Source organism: Canis aureus, chromosome 7 (assembly GCF_053574225.1).
Source record: "Canis aureus isolate CA01 chromosome 7, VMU_Caureus_v.1.0, whole genome shotgun sequence".
Lineage (NCBI taxonomy): Eukaryota > Metazoa > Chordata > Mammalia > Carnivora > Canidae > Canis > Canis aureus.
This window is the reverse complement of record NC_135617.1, coordinates 68,044,921-68,062,979: the sequence shown is the minus strand read 5'-3', so window position 1 is coordinate 68,062,979 and position 18,059 is coordinate 68,044,921. Positions and strand designations below refer to the sequence as shown.

Below are 18,059 nucleotides of genomic sequence, written 5' to 3'. Positions count from 1 at the left end.
CCCGCCATCTCCAGCATGGCCCCGCCCACAAGCAACCCCCCTCGTTGTGGCCCCGCCCCCACAGTGGCCCCGCCCCACCCGCGGATCTCCCTCGGCCTTCGTCCCGCCCCTTCACTCCGTTCCTCCGCCTCTATGGTCAGGACCGTTTGTGGCCCCGCCCCTTCCGGCCTGCTCTCGCCCCTCGCTTCACGTCCGGCCCCGCCCCTAGCCACGCCTCCTTCGTGCCTTTCTGAGGCCGCGCGGGAATCCGGCTGGCTCTCGGCCGCGGAGCCCTCAGGCTCGCAGGTGGCAGGTGCCGGAAGAGGCTCGTCGCCGCGTCAGGGCAGGCGCTGGCGTCCTGCGCCCTTTCCCGGGTCCTCGAGACCGAGGTCAGGAACCAGAGCGGCGGCGGCTCCGGGCATGGCGGCCTCGGGGGCGGCACCCGCTCCGGCGGAGGGCGCAGACTCGGCGCCCTGGGCACAGCTGGAGGCCCCCGCCCAGCTCCTGCTGCGGGCGCTGCAGGCGGGGCCCGACGGGGCGCGGCGCGGCCTGGGGCTGCTGCGGGCGCTGGCCAGTCGCGGCGGGGAGCCCTTCGGTGGGGGCCGCATCCTCGAGGCGCTGTGCCGGGAGGAGCCCGTCGTGGAGGGCCCGGACTGTCGCCTGGAGCTGTAAGTCGCCTGCTCGCGGAGCGCCGCGTTCCGGCCGTGAGGCGGGGGGTGGCGCCACCCACTTTCTAGATGAGGAGATCGAGGCCCGCAGCCCGGCATCCCTGCCGCGCACCCCGGGAGGAGGAGCGCATCCCACGGGCCTTGGTGGAGGACCGCCTGGGTGCGGCGGGAGCCGCCAGCCTGCAGCCTGCGCGTGGATGAGGAGCTGGAAGCCGGTGGACTCTAAGGATCTGACCGTATGCTTCCCGCTCCAAGGCAATCGCACTCATACCTCTAGTGTACACGGGAGTAAAAATACGTACGTTGTAAAGTATACAAAAGTAGAAATTGATTTTTAAAAATATTTTATTTATTTATTCATAAGAGTCACAGACAGGCAGAGACGCAGGCAGAGGGAGAAGCAGGCTCCATACAGGGAGCACGATGCGGGACTCGATCCCGGGTCTCCAGGATCACGCCCTGAGCCGAAGGCAGGCGCTAAACCACTGAGCCACCCAGGTGTCCCAAAAAGAAGAAATTTAAGCTGTGGTGACAGAACGGACATCTGAAGGAGTGGCTTTATGATGTCAAATTTTCAAAGCGCAGTATACATTTTAGGGCAAAATCACTTTTCTTAAGGATGGTGTTCTTGATAATTTACAGTCTTTGAGGTGACTTTGAACTTAACTTTTCTTATCTTTCTTTTCTTTCTTTCTTTCTTTCTTTCTTTCTTTCTTTCTTTCTTTCTTTTTCTTTCTTTTCTTTCTTTTCTCTCTTTTCTTTCTTTCTTCTTTCCTGTTTCTTTCCTGTTTCTTTTTTGCCTCTATGTGACTGAATTTCTGCTAGGAGCAGAAGGGTCAGCTCTGCCATTTTCTTATTTGATGGGCTTCCCTTACTGGTATTCAGTTCCTTTTCGGTCATCTTTATAAGCTGTGTGTCCATTTAGTGAGGTTGGTTTTGTTAGAGAACATAATTCAGTATCCATAAATTCATTTAATTATCCTAAGTAACCAAAATACTGGAAGTAGAAAAAGTGACAGAAGTGTCCCCTTCAGCCTCTAGAGGGCTGAAGAGCCGTCTTTGCACTCAGATGCTCCTCTCAGAATTAGGCTGGAGACTGGACTATGAAGGGCCATTCCATACATTAAATATTTGTAATACTTAATTTCTCATGTTTTAGATAAGTAGAAGTGGAAATTCTAATATTGTCTTCACACACCCTACTTTGAATTTGTTTTGAGAAATGGGTCAGGAGAGGGGCCCCTGGGTGGCTAGTCAGTTGAGCTTAGGGCTCTTGATCTCTGCTCAGGTCTTGATCTCAGGGTCTCCATCTCAGTGTCCTGAGTTTAAGTCCCACAGTGAACTCCAGGCTGGGCATGGAGCCTACTTAAAAAAAAAAAAAAAAGAAAGAAAGAAATGGGTCAGGGGAGCTTTCTGCATCCCCAAATTGGAGGCCATAAACATATTCAGCTGTCTGGCTTTTTCTGGACAGAATAAGAGGAGGGGAACTTAATTTGGGGTCCCTGGTTAGAACTTTATTTCAGTATAATTGGTTTCTTTCATAATCCCGTGTATTTTATTTTCTGCATTTAACACTCTGATAAGGGGATTCATGCACACAAAAAAGTTAAGAGCCTTTGAAGTAGGGTTTTCCCCCAGCTCTGTGCTTCTAAATATCCTCTACCACAAATTGACCATCTTTTGAACTTTTACCTTAGTTTTCTCTCTCACTTAGTGTTTTTCACAAAGAAATCAAAGTCAAATATTTTTTTCTCTTTCACACATCCCAGATGCCCCTTGTATGTAATGACAAGCAGCCCTGAGGAATCACATAGGGAGGAGCAGAGGTGTGATGCCAGGTGGGCTTGGTGTACCCATGACTTGCTTGCCACACCAGTAAGCCTCAGGTCACACAGCATCTGGATTTGTGCATGACAGACAGCTACATTGCTCTGTCCAAAGTAGCCCTTGCTTATCTCTGGACTTATCCTCAGAGAGTTAATTCATTCAGTAAATGTGTACCCGTTGCCTGCTATGGACTGACGCTGTGCTGGGTACTGGGACATGGAGGAAGGAGACTGCCTCTGCCTCTCAGGAACTCAGGTGACAGGAATGTCAGAGCTAGATGTGACCTTGTAAGTTCCAGGGGATTGCTAAGGGGAGTACAGGGCTGCAGAGTAAGCGCTGCACCACATCCTGGAATATTACTATTTTTATTTTGGGCCTTAATCTATCTTTTTTTTTTTTTTTTTTTTAAGATTTTAGTTATTTATTCATGAGAGACACAGAGAGAGAGAGAGGCAGAGACACAGGCAGAGGGAGAAGCAGGCCCCATGCAGGGAGCCCGACGTGGGACTCGATCCCGAGTCTCCAGGATCAGGCCCTGGACTGAAGGCAACGCTAAACCTCTGAGCCACCTAGACTGCCCCTTTTTTTTTTTTAATTTTTATTTATTTATGATAGTCACAGAGAGAGAGAGAGAGAGAGAGAGGCAGAGACACAGGCAGAGGGAGAAGCAGGCTCCATGCACCGGGAGCCTGATGTGGGATTCGATCTCGGGTCTCCAGGATTGCGCCCTGGGCCAAAGACAGGCGCTAAACCGCTGCGCCACCCAGGGATCCCGACTGCCCCTTTTTTAATATTTTTAAGTAAGCTTCCACCCACCCCCCCCATGTGGAGCTTGAACTCATGACCTTGAAATCACAAGTCACATGCTCCAGGTTTGCCTGGCTGGCTCAGCCGGTGGAGTATGTGATTCATAATCTCAGGGTCCTGAGTTTGAGCCCTGTATTGGGTGTAGAGTTTACTTTAAATAAATAATTAAACTCTTGGGATCCCTGGGTGGCGCAGCGGTTTGGCGCCTGCCTTTGGCCCAGGGCGCGATCCTGGAGACCCGGGATCGAATCCCACATCGGGCTCCCGGCATGGAGCCTGCTTCTCCCTCTGCCTATGTCTCTGCCTCTCTCTCTCTCTCTCTGTGACTGTCATGAATAAATAAATTAAAAAAAAAAAATAATTAAACTCTTAAACACACACACACACACACACACACACACAAAACAGAGTCACATACTGAACCAACCAGGCGCCCCTGAAGGATTTTTTTTTTTAAAGATTTATTTATTATTTATGATAGACATAGAAAGAGAGGCAGAGACACAGGAGGAGGGAGAAGCAGGCTCCATGCCCGGATTCAATCCGGGGTCTCCAGGATCACGCCCTGGGCCAAAGTCAGGCGCTAAACCACTGAGCCACCCAGGGATCCCTGAAGGATTATTTTTATGCAAAGTTTGGGAAGGGAGTTTTTTTTATGTAAAACAAGCATGGATCTTTTATAGAGTAGGTTTCTTTCTTTTTTTTTTTTTTTTAGAGTAGGTTTCAATGTGGATTTTTTTTTTAAGATTTTATTTATTCATGAGAGACAGAGAGAGAGGCAGAGACCTAGGCAGAGGGAGATGCAGGTTCCCTGGGAGGAGCCTGATATGGGACTTTATCCAGGACCCCAGGATCACTACCTGAGTTGAAGGCAGCTGCTCAACCACTGAGCCACCCAGGTACCCCTCAATGTGGATTTTTTTGAGCCAAAATAGGACACGTCACAAAACAGAACCTAGCCCAAAATATATGAATACATGCTCAATTAAAAAAAGAATTGTTAAAAAAAATTTGAATTGTTCAGAGAACTTTTGGCTGTTTAGGAATAGTAAAATGAACTCAAACTGGCTTAACCACCACAACAAAAAATACATGCTCGATGAATGCCTTTTGAATGACTCTCCTGGGCAGCCCTGGTGGCTCGGCGGTTTAGTGCCACCTTCAACCCAGGGCCTGATCCTGGAGACCTGGGATTGAGTCCCACGTCGGGCTCCCTGCATGGAGCCTGCTTCTCCCTCTGCCTGTGTCTCTGTCTCTCTCTCTGTCTCTCTCTCTCTCTCTCTCTGTCTCTCATGAATAAATAAATAAAATCTTAAAAAAAATAAAAATGAATGGCTCTCCTGCTGACCCCTTCCATCCACCCTGACCTAAGGGTACTGCCTCCTAGCCACCCTGTCTGTCCATTGCCACCCAGCTTTACCCAGTCTTCCCTGTGCTCCTTCCAGCAAGATATTCTTAACTGCTTGTCCTTCTGCCCAGGAAGCCACTGCTGCTGCGCTTGCCCCCGTTATGCCAGAGGAATCTGATGTCCCTGCTGATGGCTGTTCGGCCATTGTTGCCTGAAAATGGACTACTCCCTGTGCTGCAGATTGCACAACAAAACCAAAGCCCTGACCCTGATGCCTGGCTCTGGGTCCTGGGGGAATTGCTGCGGAGGGATTTGAACGGTGGGGTATTGACTGAGGGCGTGTCTGTGCTGTCTAAGAGCTGCCAGGGACGGCTCCAAGGCCTGTGTAGGCGGCTGGGCCGGGGAGGCAGGAGGCTGAAGTTGCTCCAGGTTCCAGAGCCTGAAGAGGAAGAAGAGGAGGACAAGGAGGACAGGGACGCTCAGCAACCTGGGAAACGCAGAAAGGGGCGAGAGGAAGGACCTACCAGTCCTGAGGGCGAGTGTGCCCCCAAAAAGTTCCGGTGTTTGGAAGGGGAAGAGGAAGAAGGTCAGGAGGAGGAGAGATGTGAACCTGAATCTTTGGAACCCCTGGCAGATGGAGGAGATGCCCTACCCATTAAGAACCAGAGTGTCAGGGCCAAGCCCAGTGAGGCTGGTCAGAGTCTGGAGGCTGCTAAGGACCTACCTGAGTGTTTGGAGTTGCCCAAACCTGTCCAGGTACTAGAATGGGGAGGCTGGGTTTAGAGTGATCCTCCAGGAGTGGGGGGTTTATCCAGGTGAGGGCTCGGTGGGAGACTATTTCCCAACTGGGGTAACAAGTCTATGGAGCAGGGGTAGGGGTGTGGGGTTCAGGGAATATAGTTTCTGCTCCATGGACTCCCAAGCAGGAGGTGGGAAGAGTTAGTGGAGGGGGAAACCTTTGGCCCTAATCTACAACATGAGGTTAAAGGATGCCAGGCAAGAAGAGAAGCTCCTCTGCGCAGAGGGTGTGGAATCATGCCAGCATCCAGCGTGTCTTCCCAACCTAAGCCCTGGGTCTACCCCCATTAGGATGAGTGCAGAGGGGACAAGTCTAGACAGCTGGGTTACCACGGGCCTTGTCTACTATACTTTGAGTTCTTAAGCTCCTCTCAAGGTTTAGGCTTCGCTTTCTTGACTCTCTTGAATCATCCTTGCCCATTAGCTCCCACTGATCCGGAGCCTTCTCGGGGGAGGGGGCTAGGACTGGGCCCCGGGACCACACTGTGTTGACAGGGACTTGGCAGTGACTGGGCTTTTCTCTGCAGGACCAGGTTCCCAGACTGCAGCAGCTGCTCAAGACGTTGGGGGAGGTAACTGGCCCCTGCTCACCATCGCCCTTCCACTTTCTGTCTAGACCTTAGCCAGGCCCAGGGAAGCACAGGCTGTTTGGACAATGGGGGTCAGAGTGAAGGTCTGAAGACAATCACTGCAAGGGCTTCTCTTGGCCCAAGGACAGATATGTCATCTAACCCCAGACAAGTCCTTCTCCTCTGGTAGTGTCCAGGCTCCTCACCCCCCACTCTGCCAGACCAAGGGGTGGTCTCTGACTTGTCAGAGCCAGGACATGAGATTTGCCTTTTCCAGGGGTTGGAGGGTGCCCTGCCGGTTGAGCTACAGCTTCTCCATGAATGCAGTCCCAGCCAGGTGAGTCCAGGAAGACTGCCTGGCCCTGAGGGTACATCCCCTCTCCCCAGCCTTGTTCCATTTAGGTCTGTGTTTCCTTGCCTTGTGTGGGAATTTGGGGAGCGGATTTTGTTGGGTTCTGTGGTCTCTTGGGTAAAGGTCATCCTTTGTGCTTTAGACCTTGGATCCTCCTCATAGGGCAGCTCTCCCTGCCTTACATTACCTTGGGAGTGTCCTTGCCTTACTCATTCTGCTCCCCATTTGGCTTGAGACAGCCTAGCAGAGGCAGACTGAGTGTGTCTGTGGCCTCTCCTGCTTGGTAGGTGGACCTGCTGTGTGCCCAGCTGCAGCTCCCACAGCTCTCCGATCCAGCTCTCCTGCAGCTCTGCACCTGGCTTCTGTCCCTTTCCCCAGATCTCAGCCTCAGCAATGCTACTGTTCTGACCAAGAGCCTCTTTCTTAGACGGGTAGGTGGCATTGTGATACACCTGGCATGGTAGGGACTATGGGGAAGAAGAGCATCTGAGCCCTCAGAAGGGTGGTGCTTGGGAGAGGGGTTCCCCACCTTGTAAGGCATCTGGACTCTCAGAGGCAGCCTGGGGCAGGCGGAGGGCATGGACCTCCAGGCCATCTATCCACATGCCATCTAATTCCTCTCTCTTGAGCTCCAGATCCTTCCAGGAGCTGAAGGGATTTGGGAGCTCAGTGTCATTTCCAATGGGTGAATCCATGTGAGTTCTAGATAAAAGAACTTTTGTATGGGACACCTGGGTGGCTCAGCAGTTGAGCATCTGCCTTTGGCTTAGGGCATGATCCCGGAGTCCGAGGATCCATTTCCATGCCCGGCTCCCTGCATGGAGACTGCTTCTCCTTCCACCTGTGTCTCTGCCTCTCTCTCTCTGTGTGTCTCATGAATAAATAAATAAATAAAATCTTTAAAAACAAAACACAAAAGTTCTTTTTTTTTTTTTTTAAGATTTTATTTATTTATTCATGAGAGACACACAGAGAGAGGCAGAGACACAGGCAGAGGGAGAAGCAGGCTCCACGCAGGAAACCCAACGTTGGACTTGATCCTGGAACTCTGGGATCAGATCCGAGCCGAAGGCAGATGCTCAACTGCTGAGCCACCCAGGTGTCCCGAACTTTTGTGTTTTCTTTGTAACATGTATCACCGTCTGAAATATGTGTCTGACAAACATTCATTCAAGGAAGGAAGAAATGAATTAATTAATATTTCCTTCCCCATTGGCTGTAGATTCTCTCCCTGACTTCCTCAGCCTCCCGCCTGCTCATGACTGCGCTGACCGCCTTCTGTGCCAAGTATGCCTATCCTGTCTGCAGAGCCCTCCTTGGCCCTGTGCTCCAGGCCCCGGGAACAGGTAATTCTGGAACCAGCCCTGGGCCCAGTAGCTCTGCCCTTTCTCTTCCCACCACCCTTCACTCCTGGGGGGCCCTGGCAGTTGTGTATTCAGTCAATAAGGCTGCCTTGCTTCCCTGACTATGCTCCCCTGTAATGAGCCAGGCATTGTGTTCTATCCTCTCCTGCCATTTTTCCCCAGACTTCCCGCCCTGTTGTCCCCTTCCCAGGTCCAGCTCAAACAGAGTTACTGTGTTGCCTTATGAAGGAAGAGGCCCTGGAGCCAGACGCACAGGTTCTCATGCTGGGGTGAGTGTACACGCCTCCATGCTGTCCCCGCCCCTACCCCCTCCCACTGGCCAAGCCTGCTCTTGGCATTCTGGAGTTGGAGCTGCCTGGATACCAGGCCCTGTACCTGAAAGACAGGTGGCGGCACAGCGGAGGCCCCTCTCGCTGTTGCCTGAGCCGGGCTTTGTGCCTCCCCGCCACAGTTGCCACTCTGTGACCCTGCCCAAGCCCCAGGTTCTTCCAGCATTCCAGGCCAGATGCCTGGGGGGACACAGAGAAGGGGCTGGTGGTCCCCACTTGAGCCGTTCACAGCGTAGCTGGAACATGGCACAGTGGTTAAGGCACTGGCTGTGGATCCGGGAAGACAGGATTTTAAATCCCAGCCTTGCCTTGTGTGAATTCAGACAGGTTTCTCCATCTCTCTGAGTCTTCTGTTTCCTCATATGAAAAATGGGCATAAAAAAAAAAAAAAAAAAAAGAAAAATGGGCATAATATTCACTCTAGGATTTTTCTAGATGTTAAATGTGATAATGCATATAGACCTCAGCACAGTAAGTGCTCAAAAATTGTTATTAAATTTGTGTTAAATTTGGGTATTAAAACTGGGGAGTCAAGATCCAGCCATGTAGAAACAAATGAGTAGCTAAGACCCAATTGACACTAACATGAAATATAAATGCTAACTCTCTGGGGCACCTGGGTGGCTCAATAGGTTAAGCATCTGCCTTCTACTCAGGTCATGATCCTAGGGTCCTGGGATCAGGTCCCATGTCAGGCTCCCTGATCAGTGGGGAGCCTGCTTCTCCCTCTCCCTCTGCCTACTGCTCCCCCTCTCTGTCAAATAAATAAAATATTTTTTTTAAAAATAAAATAAACACTAACTCTCACACGAGAAGGGAACAGTTGTTTAAATGTCAGCCACCACTTACCGAGTCCTTTCTCTGTGCTTTATTTATTTTTTAAAGAATGTATTTATTCATGAGAGACACACACAGAGAGAGAGAGAGAGAGAGAGGCAGAGGGAGAAGCAGGCTCCATGCAGGGAGCCTGATGTGGGACTTGATCCTGGGTCCCCAGGATCACACCCTGGGCCAAAGGCAGGCTAAACCTCTGAGCCACCCAGGCTGCTCCCTTCTCTGTGCTTTAGATTCATTTTCTCAGGAAGTGCTCATGCAGTGCTGTCAGGTGGGTGCTATTAGAGACAGAAAACCTAAAGCTCAGAGCTGCTAAGGGACATGGGACAAAGGTCACACAGCCAGCAAGTATTAAAGCCTGGGATCAGATTCAAGGCCCAGCACCCAAGAAGCCACACTTCTTCTGTGTGACACACTGCCTCTCCACACAAGTGGAAGATGGCGCTGTAGCTTGGGAAGCACTGCTGGAGTGGGCCTCCCCGTGGATTGGGCTCTGCAGGGAAGGCTGCCCTTTCTAGAAAGCCTTGTAGATATCTCACTGCACCATCATCCTCTTCCCTGGGTCACCCTCACCTTTTGTACTCAAGAGGCACTCTTCACTCCTGCTCATTTTTTAGGGAACCTTATACACTTCACATCAGATCCTCCGTTATCCTCTCCAGGAGTCTTGTATTGTAGCCTTCCTAGCACCGAGTAGTGGCTGGCTGCTGCCAGCATCAGGGGGCTCTGACTATTTCCTCTGTTGGCTGGGGATCTAGGCTGTCCCCAGGGCCTTGCCCTGCCTTAAGGTAGGAACAGTAGGTACCCAGGCGTGCACTGTTCTCAGCGGGGCCTGTGCTTTTTGCAGACAGATCTTAGAGCTGCCCTGGAAGGAGGAGACTTTCTTGGTGTTGCAGTCACTCCTGGAACGGCAGGTGAGCAGACTGCCTTGAAGGGTAGTCCAATGCTATGGACAGGCATGGGCCTCCCGGGTTGCTGATCCCTCCAGGGGTGGCGAGCAGAGCAGCTGCCCCACAGCAAGGTATGTTACACGGTGGGTGAGTCCTGGGGCTTAAAAAGCTGAGAGCAGAAAGCTGACCACACTGTACATCCTGGCTCTGCTACCTACTAGCTGCGTGGCCTTGGGGAGGGACCTTTTGATGTGTGTGTGTGAATTTTCTTTTATTGTTGAGTACATCATAGATTCCTATGTTCACAAGTTTTCAAGCTCAAAGGATACAGTGAACCATCCATCTAGGTTCCCCTCTCCAGGGCTCATCACTGTTACTAGTTTCAGGGGAACCCTCCCAGAGGTGCTTTTATGTACAAGGACACATGTTTAAGTTTACTTTTTCCCTGCTTTTTTTTTTTAAGATTTATTTCTTTTCTTTATTTTTAAAAATATTTAATTAATTTATTCGAGAGAGAGAGAGAGAGAGCAGAAGAAGGGGAAATGGCAGAAGGAGAAGGAGAAACAGACTCCTCACTGAGCGGGGAGCCTGATGTGGAGCTTGATCCCAGGACCCTGAGATCATTACCCGACCCAAAGGCAGACACTTAACTGACTGAGCCACCCAGGTGCCCCAACATTTATTTATTTTAGAGACAGCATGGGGCAGTAGCAGGGGGTGGGGAGTCAGAGGTAAAGAGAAACTCCAAGCAAACTCTGCTGAGTGTGGGAGCCTGACTTGGGGCTCAATCTCCTGACCCTAAGATCATAACTGAGCCGAAACCAAGAGTCGGATGCTCAACCAACTGTGCCAGCCACATGCCCCTACTTTTTCTCTACTTTTTTCATGGGTGGCAACATACCAAGCTCAGTGCTCTGTACTTTGCTTTTTTAACCTAGCAGTATATTTTGGCAATGTTTCCATATCACTACCTAAAGTTTTGCCTCATTTGTTTATAACTTAGGTGGTTGACCTAACCTTTTTATGCCTCAGTCTCCCCATCTGCAAAAGGAGAATGATGATCATACCTGCCACACAAGGCCAGGGTGATGTTGAAATGGATAATTAGTGTAAGTGCTCAGAACAGTGCCCTGTGCATGATAAGTATTTATTAAATTATTAAGGACAACTATTGTTATGCTGGCAGTACCCCCTGGGACTCCAAACAGGGCTGAGATGTATATGCCAGGCTTTATGTGCATTATCTCATTTAATATTTTTCATCATCTTTAGCGTTAGATGTCATGAGCCCCATTTTACAGATGCAGAAACTGAGGCTTCAGTTTGGTTATGTGACCTGCCTGGGGTTACCTAGGCTGGAAGTGGTAGAGTTTGAAATTGAATCTGGAGCCCTTTCTTATTCTGTTGTCCCGTCTTCCAATGTGTGCAGGTGGAGATAACTCCCGAGAAGTTCAGTGTGTTGATGGAGAAGCTCTGTAGAGAGGGGCCAGCAGCCACCACTTCCATGGCCTATGCCAAGCTCATGCTGACAGTGATGACCAAGTATCAGGCCAGTGTGAGTACTAGAAGGGCCATGAGGGCTGGTCCTGCTGCTCTTGAGTGTGCCCACGAGGGTGTACATCTAGATGTTGGCCAGGGAAGACACCCTGAATGTTAGCCAGGGAAACTACAAATTCAAGCTTCAGAGTGGGGAATGAGACTGCTAGGAGGTCGTTAATGCAGGCAACACTGCCGTGGGCCAGATGGTGAGTGAAGCACTGGGGAATCGACAGTGACCATAGCACAGTTCCTGTCCTTGACTTGACATTCTCCACCAGTGCCAGGCTAGTGAGGTAGGAGAGATGATAACCAGATTGGCATCACATCTGGAAAGATGAGAGGTGGGGGCGGAGGGTGCTTTTGGTGGTGGTGGTGGTGGTGGAGGAAGCAACTAAACCTTGTTTGTGGTTGGGACAGGCTTCTCAATTCTGAAAGGGTGAGTAGTGGTCAAGGGCCAAGACTGAGGAAAGGACATTTCAGGCAAAGGAAACAGTATAAACTGTGAGCATCCAGGGGGATCTACAGATGGTAGCTTCGGCCTGAAAACATGAGAGTGGATGATGGTAGGGGTGAGGTTCTAGGTCAGAGTTAAAACACCGCGAGGTAATATTGCAGAGCCTCTGCTATGTCTTAGGCACTGTTTAAAGCCCTTTGCTTATGTGGCCTTGCTAGTTTATTTCAGGTGTTAGCCCAATGAGAAGATACTATTAACAGCTCCATTTTATAGATGAGGAAATTGAGATCCAGAGAGGTTAAAGTGACCTGCCTAGGATGACATGGCCAGGCCGTGCCATCATCATATGGAAGACCCTCTAGGTTATGAGGAGGATCGTGGACTTTATCTTGAAGGTCAAGTGTCCCTACCTTTTTGGGGGAGTCACAGGCTCATTTGATGATTTAATGAAAGCTATAGATCCTCCAAGAAAAATGAAAAATCTGAACACATGTTATGCACAATTTCAGGAGAATCCTGGATCCTCTGGAGACCCTGTAGATCCTGGAGGAAGGGCATCCAATATGAGACATTTATAGTTACCCCAGGGCCCAGCTGAAGCTGGGGTGACTTGGTCATATTTGCATTTTAGAAAGAAGCCTCTGGCATCTCTAAGGAGTGGGAATCGGAGAGAAGATATAGGGCAGAGACCTGTCAGGAGGCTGTAGCAAAAGGTCAGGGAAGATATAGTGTGGCCCTGAAGAAATGTGGCAGCCACAGTAGAGTATCTCTGTCCCTCAGTTTTCTCATCTCTAAAATGGGAGGGTTGTGCAGATTACATGAAGTTATGTTTATAAAGTGTTGCTACATAGTAAGCACCCAATCATTGTCAAGTGTTATTAATGTTATTAATGCAGCTGACTTAGTAAGTTAGTATAGTTGTATAGTTCATATTTGGTCCCAGGTCCACTTGAATACAAAGACCTTGCATAATCATGAAGTAATGCATTTAGATATCTCCTCCATTGTCCTTGTGTCCTGGATTCCTCTCTCCTTCCTAAACAGGGACATGGGCAGAGGGGAAAGGGGAAGGATCAGCTGCTGGAGTCCTGATATGATTCTTCCTTCTCCCCAGATCACTGAGATCCAGAGGCTGGGCCTGGCCACAGCCCTAGAGCTCAACACCACTTTCCTGAGGAAGTCCCTGCAGGCCGCCCTGAGACATCTGGGCCCCTGACCATCCACCAAGAGACCACACTCCTGGAGCTCCCCCACCAGCTGCCTGAAGAATACTTTTGCCCTCAGCACCATCCCCTGACCCCTTGTCTGGGGAAAAAGGCTGAGGCTGGCCATCCCAAGTGTCAGGTGCCTTCCTGCTCCAGGATGCAGAGAGGCCACTTGGGGGGTGCTTCCTGGGCTGAGGGGGCTGGATGAGCTTTATTTCCCAGGGCTGCTGACCTTTGGGCTCACTCTTTGTCACTTTTTCATCAGGTGATGGGGACAGAAACTTTCTGAAAGGCCTCAGTAGGGTCAGAGCAGACCAAGAGTAGATGAATGATGCTTCTGGAGCCCTGAGATGACCTGTGTGCTCAGCATGAATATCTTGCACAGGGGCGCCTGGATGGCTCAGTTGGTTAAGTGTTTGCCTTTGGCTCAAGTCATGATCTCAGGGTCCTGGGATCGAGCCCTGCATCTGGCTCTTTGCTCAGCAAGGAATCTGCTTCTCCCTTTCCCTCTGTGCTTGTGCACTCGCTCTCTCTCAAATAAATAATCATTAAAAAAATATATTTTGCACTCAAGTATATGTTACGACCCTCTGTGTTCTGACTTGGATGATAATTTATTAAAAAGCAGGGGTTTGGGGCACCTGGGTGGCTCAGTTGGCTAAGTGTCTGCCTTAGACTCAGGTCATTATCCCAGGGTCCTGGGATAGAGCCCCCAGTCTGGGCTTCCTGCTCAGTGGGGAGTCGCTTCTCCCCCTCCCCATCCTTCTGCTTGTGTGCACTTACTTTCTCTCAAATAAAATCTTAAAAAACAAAACAAAACAGGTATGCCTTCCTATTAACTCTGGGTATTTGTGGAAAACCAACAGACACCACCACCACTCACCCTACTTGGTGACAGGGGGCATCTTTCCTGGTGAACCATTCTGCAAGGGGAAGGTGCCAGAGTTGTCCAGTTCATTTATTCATGTTCTGTGCGGCATTGTGTGACACCACTCACTTCTGCCCTATCAGGGCTGTTTTTTGAGTAGGGGAAGTGTGCCCGGGACAGAACTTTCATGACATTTCCCTTCTTAACGATTTGCTCTGAAAGCATGAGCCCCAGAGCAAGATGAGGGAGAGGTTAGGGGGAAAGCCTGCTTTTGAGACGAAGCAGGCGCGCGAAGGCGTGAAGGGACAAATAGGCGGGAGCTACATGCTCTCAGTGGCCATCCCGGTGAGGTACCCAGGGCCAGCCTCTTACGTGCCTGGCAGCAGCGGGCGCCACTGGGGACAGTCTCCGGGTGCCACGGGGCGCACAGGACCGCCGCCCCGCCCCGCCCCGCCCCGCCCCGCCCCGCCTGGCCTCGGAGCCAGCCTAGCTGTGCTACGCGCGGCAGCGCCCTCCAGCGGCCATGGACGGCGGCGCGACCCGAGATTGAGCGGCCTGGCCGCGCTCCGGAGGGAAACCACGGGCAAAGGCATCTCGCGAGAACAAGAGCCTTATTTGAGCGCATGCGCGAGTTGAAGCACTCTCTTTTCCGGTTACTGCGGCGCGAGCTACCATGAGGTGAGTGGCGCTTGGGGAGCCATCCACCGTCATCCGCGGTTACTGGCACCTTGGTAGGGAGGGAGGCTTGCGGGCCGAATCGGGGGGTCCGTGCCCCTGCTTCGCCGAGAGGCATTTCTGGTAAGGTGTCTCTTGCTCGGAGCCTGCATCGGTCGCACCTAGGTCGCCGGACGTGGTGCCCGGATTCCCCGTGGGGGGCGTTCCGGCCACGCCGAGGGTGTTGATGCGGGCCGCCCAGGTGCTGAGCGCTCGCCTGGCTTCTGTCTCGCAGCAGCAAAGTCTCCCGCGACACCCTGTACGAGGCGGTGCGGGAGGTCCTGCACGGGAACCAGCGCAAGCGCCGGAAGTAAGCCGGGCCTCGGCGGGGTGGGGGTGGGGCTCGGGTGGAGGGGCGGCGGCCTGATTCTGTTGCGTTCCCTAAGGTTTCTGGAGACGGTGGAGCTGCAGATCAGCCTGAAGAACTATGACCCTCAGAAGGACAAACGCTTCTCGGGCACCGTCAGGTTGGCACCGTTCTGCCCCCACCCGGCCCTCCGGGCCCTCCCGCCTGGGCCTCCTGTTGAGCTTGAGGCGGGCGGGCACGGACGCGCCCGGGCAGTTCAGACCCCCTGCCCCGGGCAGCCGTGGCTGGACGGACCCCCACCCTGGGTCTTAAAATAAGAGGGGAGGCGTGGGGAGGCCTTGGCCAAGCCCGCCGGCTAGTTTGAGAAGCCAGACTAGCTGTTGGTGAAAGTGGACGTGCTGGGTAAGGCTCTGTAACTGCAGCGGCCCCGGACCCCTTCGCCTGCCTCTGGAGCTCCGGGCTGGGCCTGACCGGTGCTGTTCCCCTCCCCGCAAACGCAGGCTTAAGTCCACCCCCCGCCCCAAGTTTTCTGTGTGTGTTTTGGGGGACCAGCAACACTGTGATGAGGCCAAGGCAGTGGACATTCCCCACATGGACATTGAAGCGCTGAAGAAACTCAACAAGAATAAAAAACTAGTCAAAAAGCTGGGTGAGTGTGGCTTGGGGTGGCTTTGTTTTCCGGCAGACAGTTGTCACCGGAGTGGTAGAAAAGTGACATTGCCATTTGGATTTTAAAATGATTGGGGGGCGGGGGCAGAATCATGGAAAGGATCTGTTATGGGGGGGGGGGTCCCTTGAGTGAGTGATGCTTTTATATATAATCTTTTAAGGTTCCTTTTTATTATTTGCTTTGAGGAGTCTTTCTGAACAGGCAAGTTCCCCTAAGTCGACTAGTGAGGTGCTGCTATGTTCTGAATTGGGATTTCTAGTTAAAGTTCTTTTTTTTTTTTTCTCCCCACGCATCTTTATCATAAGTAGTCTAAGCATTTTACAAAAAGGAAGTAGGTGCCCCACTTTTCATGTAATAGAAAAGTTGCAGGCATTGAACCCCAGGAGTCTTAACCAGCGTGTGCATCTACTATTGGAACGTGAAGAGAGCCGGTCAGCCTGGGTTTCCAAAGCTAGGTTTTCTATGAATGTCGGGCCAGTAAAAGGCCAGGGGATAGGGACAAGCTGGAATAAGGAGAGGATTAAAAAGACGTTGTACGTGGAGAGAGTACAGTAATTGGTTAGAGGCTACTTTGGTGGTTGGTTGACAAAACTCCGTTCAGAGGTTGCTTTTGGGGGCCGGATCCTGAGCATCCGATGGCTTCTTTTTACCAGCCAAGAAGTATGATGCCTTTTTGGCTTCAGAATCTCTGATCAAGCAGATTCCACGAATCCTGGGTCCAGGCCTGAATAAAGCTGGCAAGTTCCCTTCCTTGCTGACCCACAATGAGAACATGGTGGCCAAAGTGGATGAAGTGAAGTCCACCATCAAATTCCAGATGAAGAAGGTAAGAAGGTCTGGGTTGCAGAGATTAAGCTTTGGTGATGGTGGCACTACCAGTCCCAAAGTTCATCCATGTTCTCTGAATGGGAGTCCCAGGTCACATTTCTACAGATACATAGGACATGTGACAGTCACTGAGCAGGGTTGAGGCTTTCCACGTGCCTGTGGTTTTCCTGCCCTGGGGTCCGGGTACTGTTCACTAGGTCATCGGAGTGGGGAGGGATGGGTCATTTGGCTTCTAGATGTGCCTACTCTGACTCTTCGGTTTGGCCGCCGGCCTGATTTGACTGGACTCTCTCACAGGTGCTATGTCTGGCAGTGGCTGTTGGCCACGTGAAGATGACGGACGATGAGCTTGTGTACAACATCCACTTAGCTGTCAATTTCCTGGTGTCCTTGCTCAAGAAGAATTGGCAGAACGTCCGGGCTTTGTACATCAAGAGCACCATGGGCAAACCCCAGCGCCTTTACTGAGACCATTTAATAAATCCTAGTGCTACCGTTACTATCTGCCTGTGACTGGGGGGGGGGGGTGCTCTGTGAACTGACTGACCTTCCGTAGCGGTACACTGATGAAGGAAGGTTCTGGCACCCAGTGTGGGTGGGCCTGTTCTGCATACTGCAAACCAGGAAGTGCATTCCATCTACCTTCAGAATTGTGTAGTCTAGTAAGACTCCAGTTCGGGTCTCTTGGATACTTGATGATAACCTGCTAACCGGGGTTGAAGCTGGTCTGAATCCTGAGAGGCAGATCTGAGCTAGTGCTCCCAAGTCTTGTGCTCCTGCTGCCGACTCCTGGAAGGAGGGGTTGGACCCACACGTGGAGGACATAGACTCAGTCCTTCACAGCATGCTTAATATATGGCCTGCTTCTCCTTACTCCATGGCTTCTTGTTTTGTGCTAAGTTGTGCATTTGGGCTCGTCTGTAGGAATCACAAAGTTCCAAATGGAGATTGGGTTCCTAGATTGTTCAGATAGGATTGATCCACAACTTGATTTGCTTGTCTGGCCTCAAATACACCATATCGAGGGTAGTGATTTACTCATGTTTGGGGAAACACAAGTAGGAGACCTGTACGATGCTGCTGAATTCACTACTGCTGTTTTCTAGGAGCTTATTAGCAAATGGGGCAGAATTAGGCTATGGAAACTTCCAGGCCCTCCATCCTCCTGACCTGAGGCACTTCCCTGTTGGTAGGTTTGTTTGGTTTTTAAGACTTCATTTTATTCCCGAGAGACCAGCCGAGACAAGTTCATCCCTCCATCTTTTAATATAGTTGAAAGGCTACAGACCTCACACTTGGTTTTGGCTCAGGTCATGACCTTAGGTTGTAAGATTGAGTCCCTTGTCAGGCTCCAGGCTGAGGTGGAGTCTCCTTTAAAAAAGGCTAATCCAGGGCAGCCTGGGTGGCTCAGCGGTTTAGCGTTGCCTTTAGCCCAGGGCGTGATCCTGGAGTCCTGGGATCCAGTCCTAAATCGGGCTCCCTACATGGAGCCTGCTTCTCCTTCTGTCTCTGCCTCCCTCCTCTCTCATGAATAAAATTTTTAATTTTGTTTTTAAGGTTCTATTTATTCATGAGAAACATCGGGAGAAGCAGGCTCCCTGTGGAGAGCCCAATGTGGGACTCCATCCCAGGACCCCGGGATCACGCCCTGGGCAGAAGGCGGCACTAAACCGCCGAGCCACTCGGGGATCCCGATGAATAAATTTTAA

The 18,059-nt window shown here is 51.2% G+C and overlaps 2 protein-coding genes and 1 long non-coding RNA gene across 9 annotated transcripts; all 3 read left to right on the top strand.

Annotated features, from left to right (window-relative positions):
* The first annotated feature begins 211 nt into the window (after positions 1-211).
* Positions 212-13,536, top strand: FANCE (FA complementation group E). 7 transcript variants are annotated; one of them, XR_013383640.1, is made up of 11 exons: positions 216-647; positions 4,761-5,385; positions 5,955-5,999; positions 6,274-6,333; positions 6,636-6,779; positions 7,571-7,694; positions 7,903-7,981; positions 9,723-9,789; positions 11,195-11,320; positions 12,873-13,102; positions 13,229-13,536. XR_013383640.1 is itself a non-coding variant. In XM_077904301.1 (10 exons), exons 1-9 carry the CDS (start codon positions 400-402, stop codon positions 10,871-10,873), a joined length of 1,497 nt encoding a protein of 498 aa, XP_077760427.1. In that variant the 5' UTR covers positions 212-399; the 3' UTR covers position 10,874; positions 11,195-11,320. The 7 variants fall into 7 exon arrangements, 3 of the variants coding, with proteins under 3 accessions (XP_077760427.1, XP_077760426.1, XP_077760428.1); XM_077904301.1 differs by lacking the exons at positions 12,873-13,102; positions 13,229-13,536 and adding an exon at positions 10,769-10,874 and having other exon boundaries at positions 212-647; XM_077904300.1 differs by having other exon boundaries at positions 12,873-13,536.
* Positions 3,639-4,062, top strand: LOC144317640 (uncharacterized). Its single transcript, XR_013383645.1, has 2 exons — positions 3,639-3,969; positions 4,002-4,062. It is a non-coding gene; the product is annotated as an uncharacterized LOC144317640 (long non-coding RNA).
* Positions 13,537-14,428: 892 nt separating the features above from the next.
* RPL10A (ribosomal protein L10a) lies at positions 14,429-17,223 on the top strand. Its single transcript, XM_077904303.1, has 6 exons — positions 14,429-14,509; positions 14,781-14,855; positions 14,932-15,012; positions 15,353-15,501; positions 16,176-16,348; positions 16,648-17,223. Exons 1-6 carry the CDS (start codon positions 14,505-14,507, stop codon positions 16,816-16,818), a joined length of 654 nt encoding a protein of 217 aa, XP_077760429.1. The 5' UTR covers positions 14,429-14,504; the 3' UTR covers positions 16,819-17,223.
* Positions 17,224-18,059: the final 836 nt, after the last annotated feature.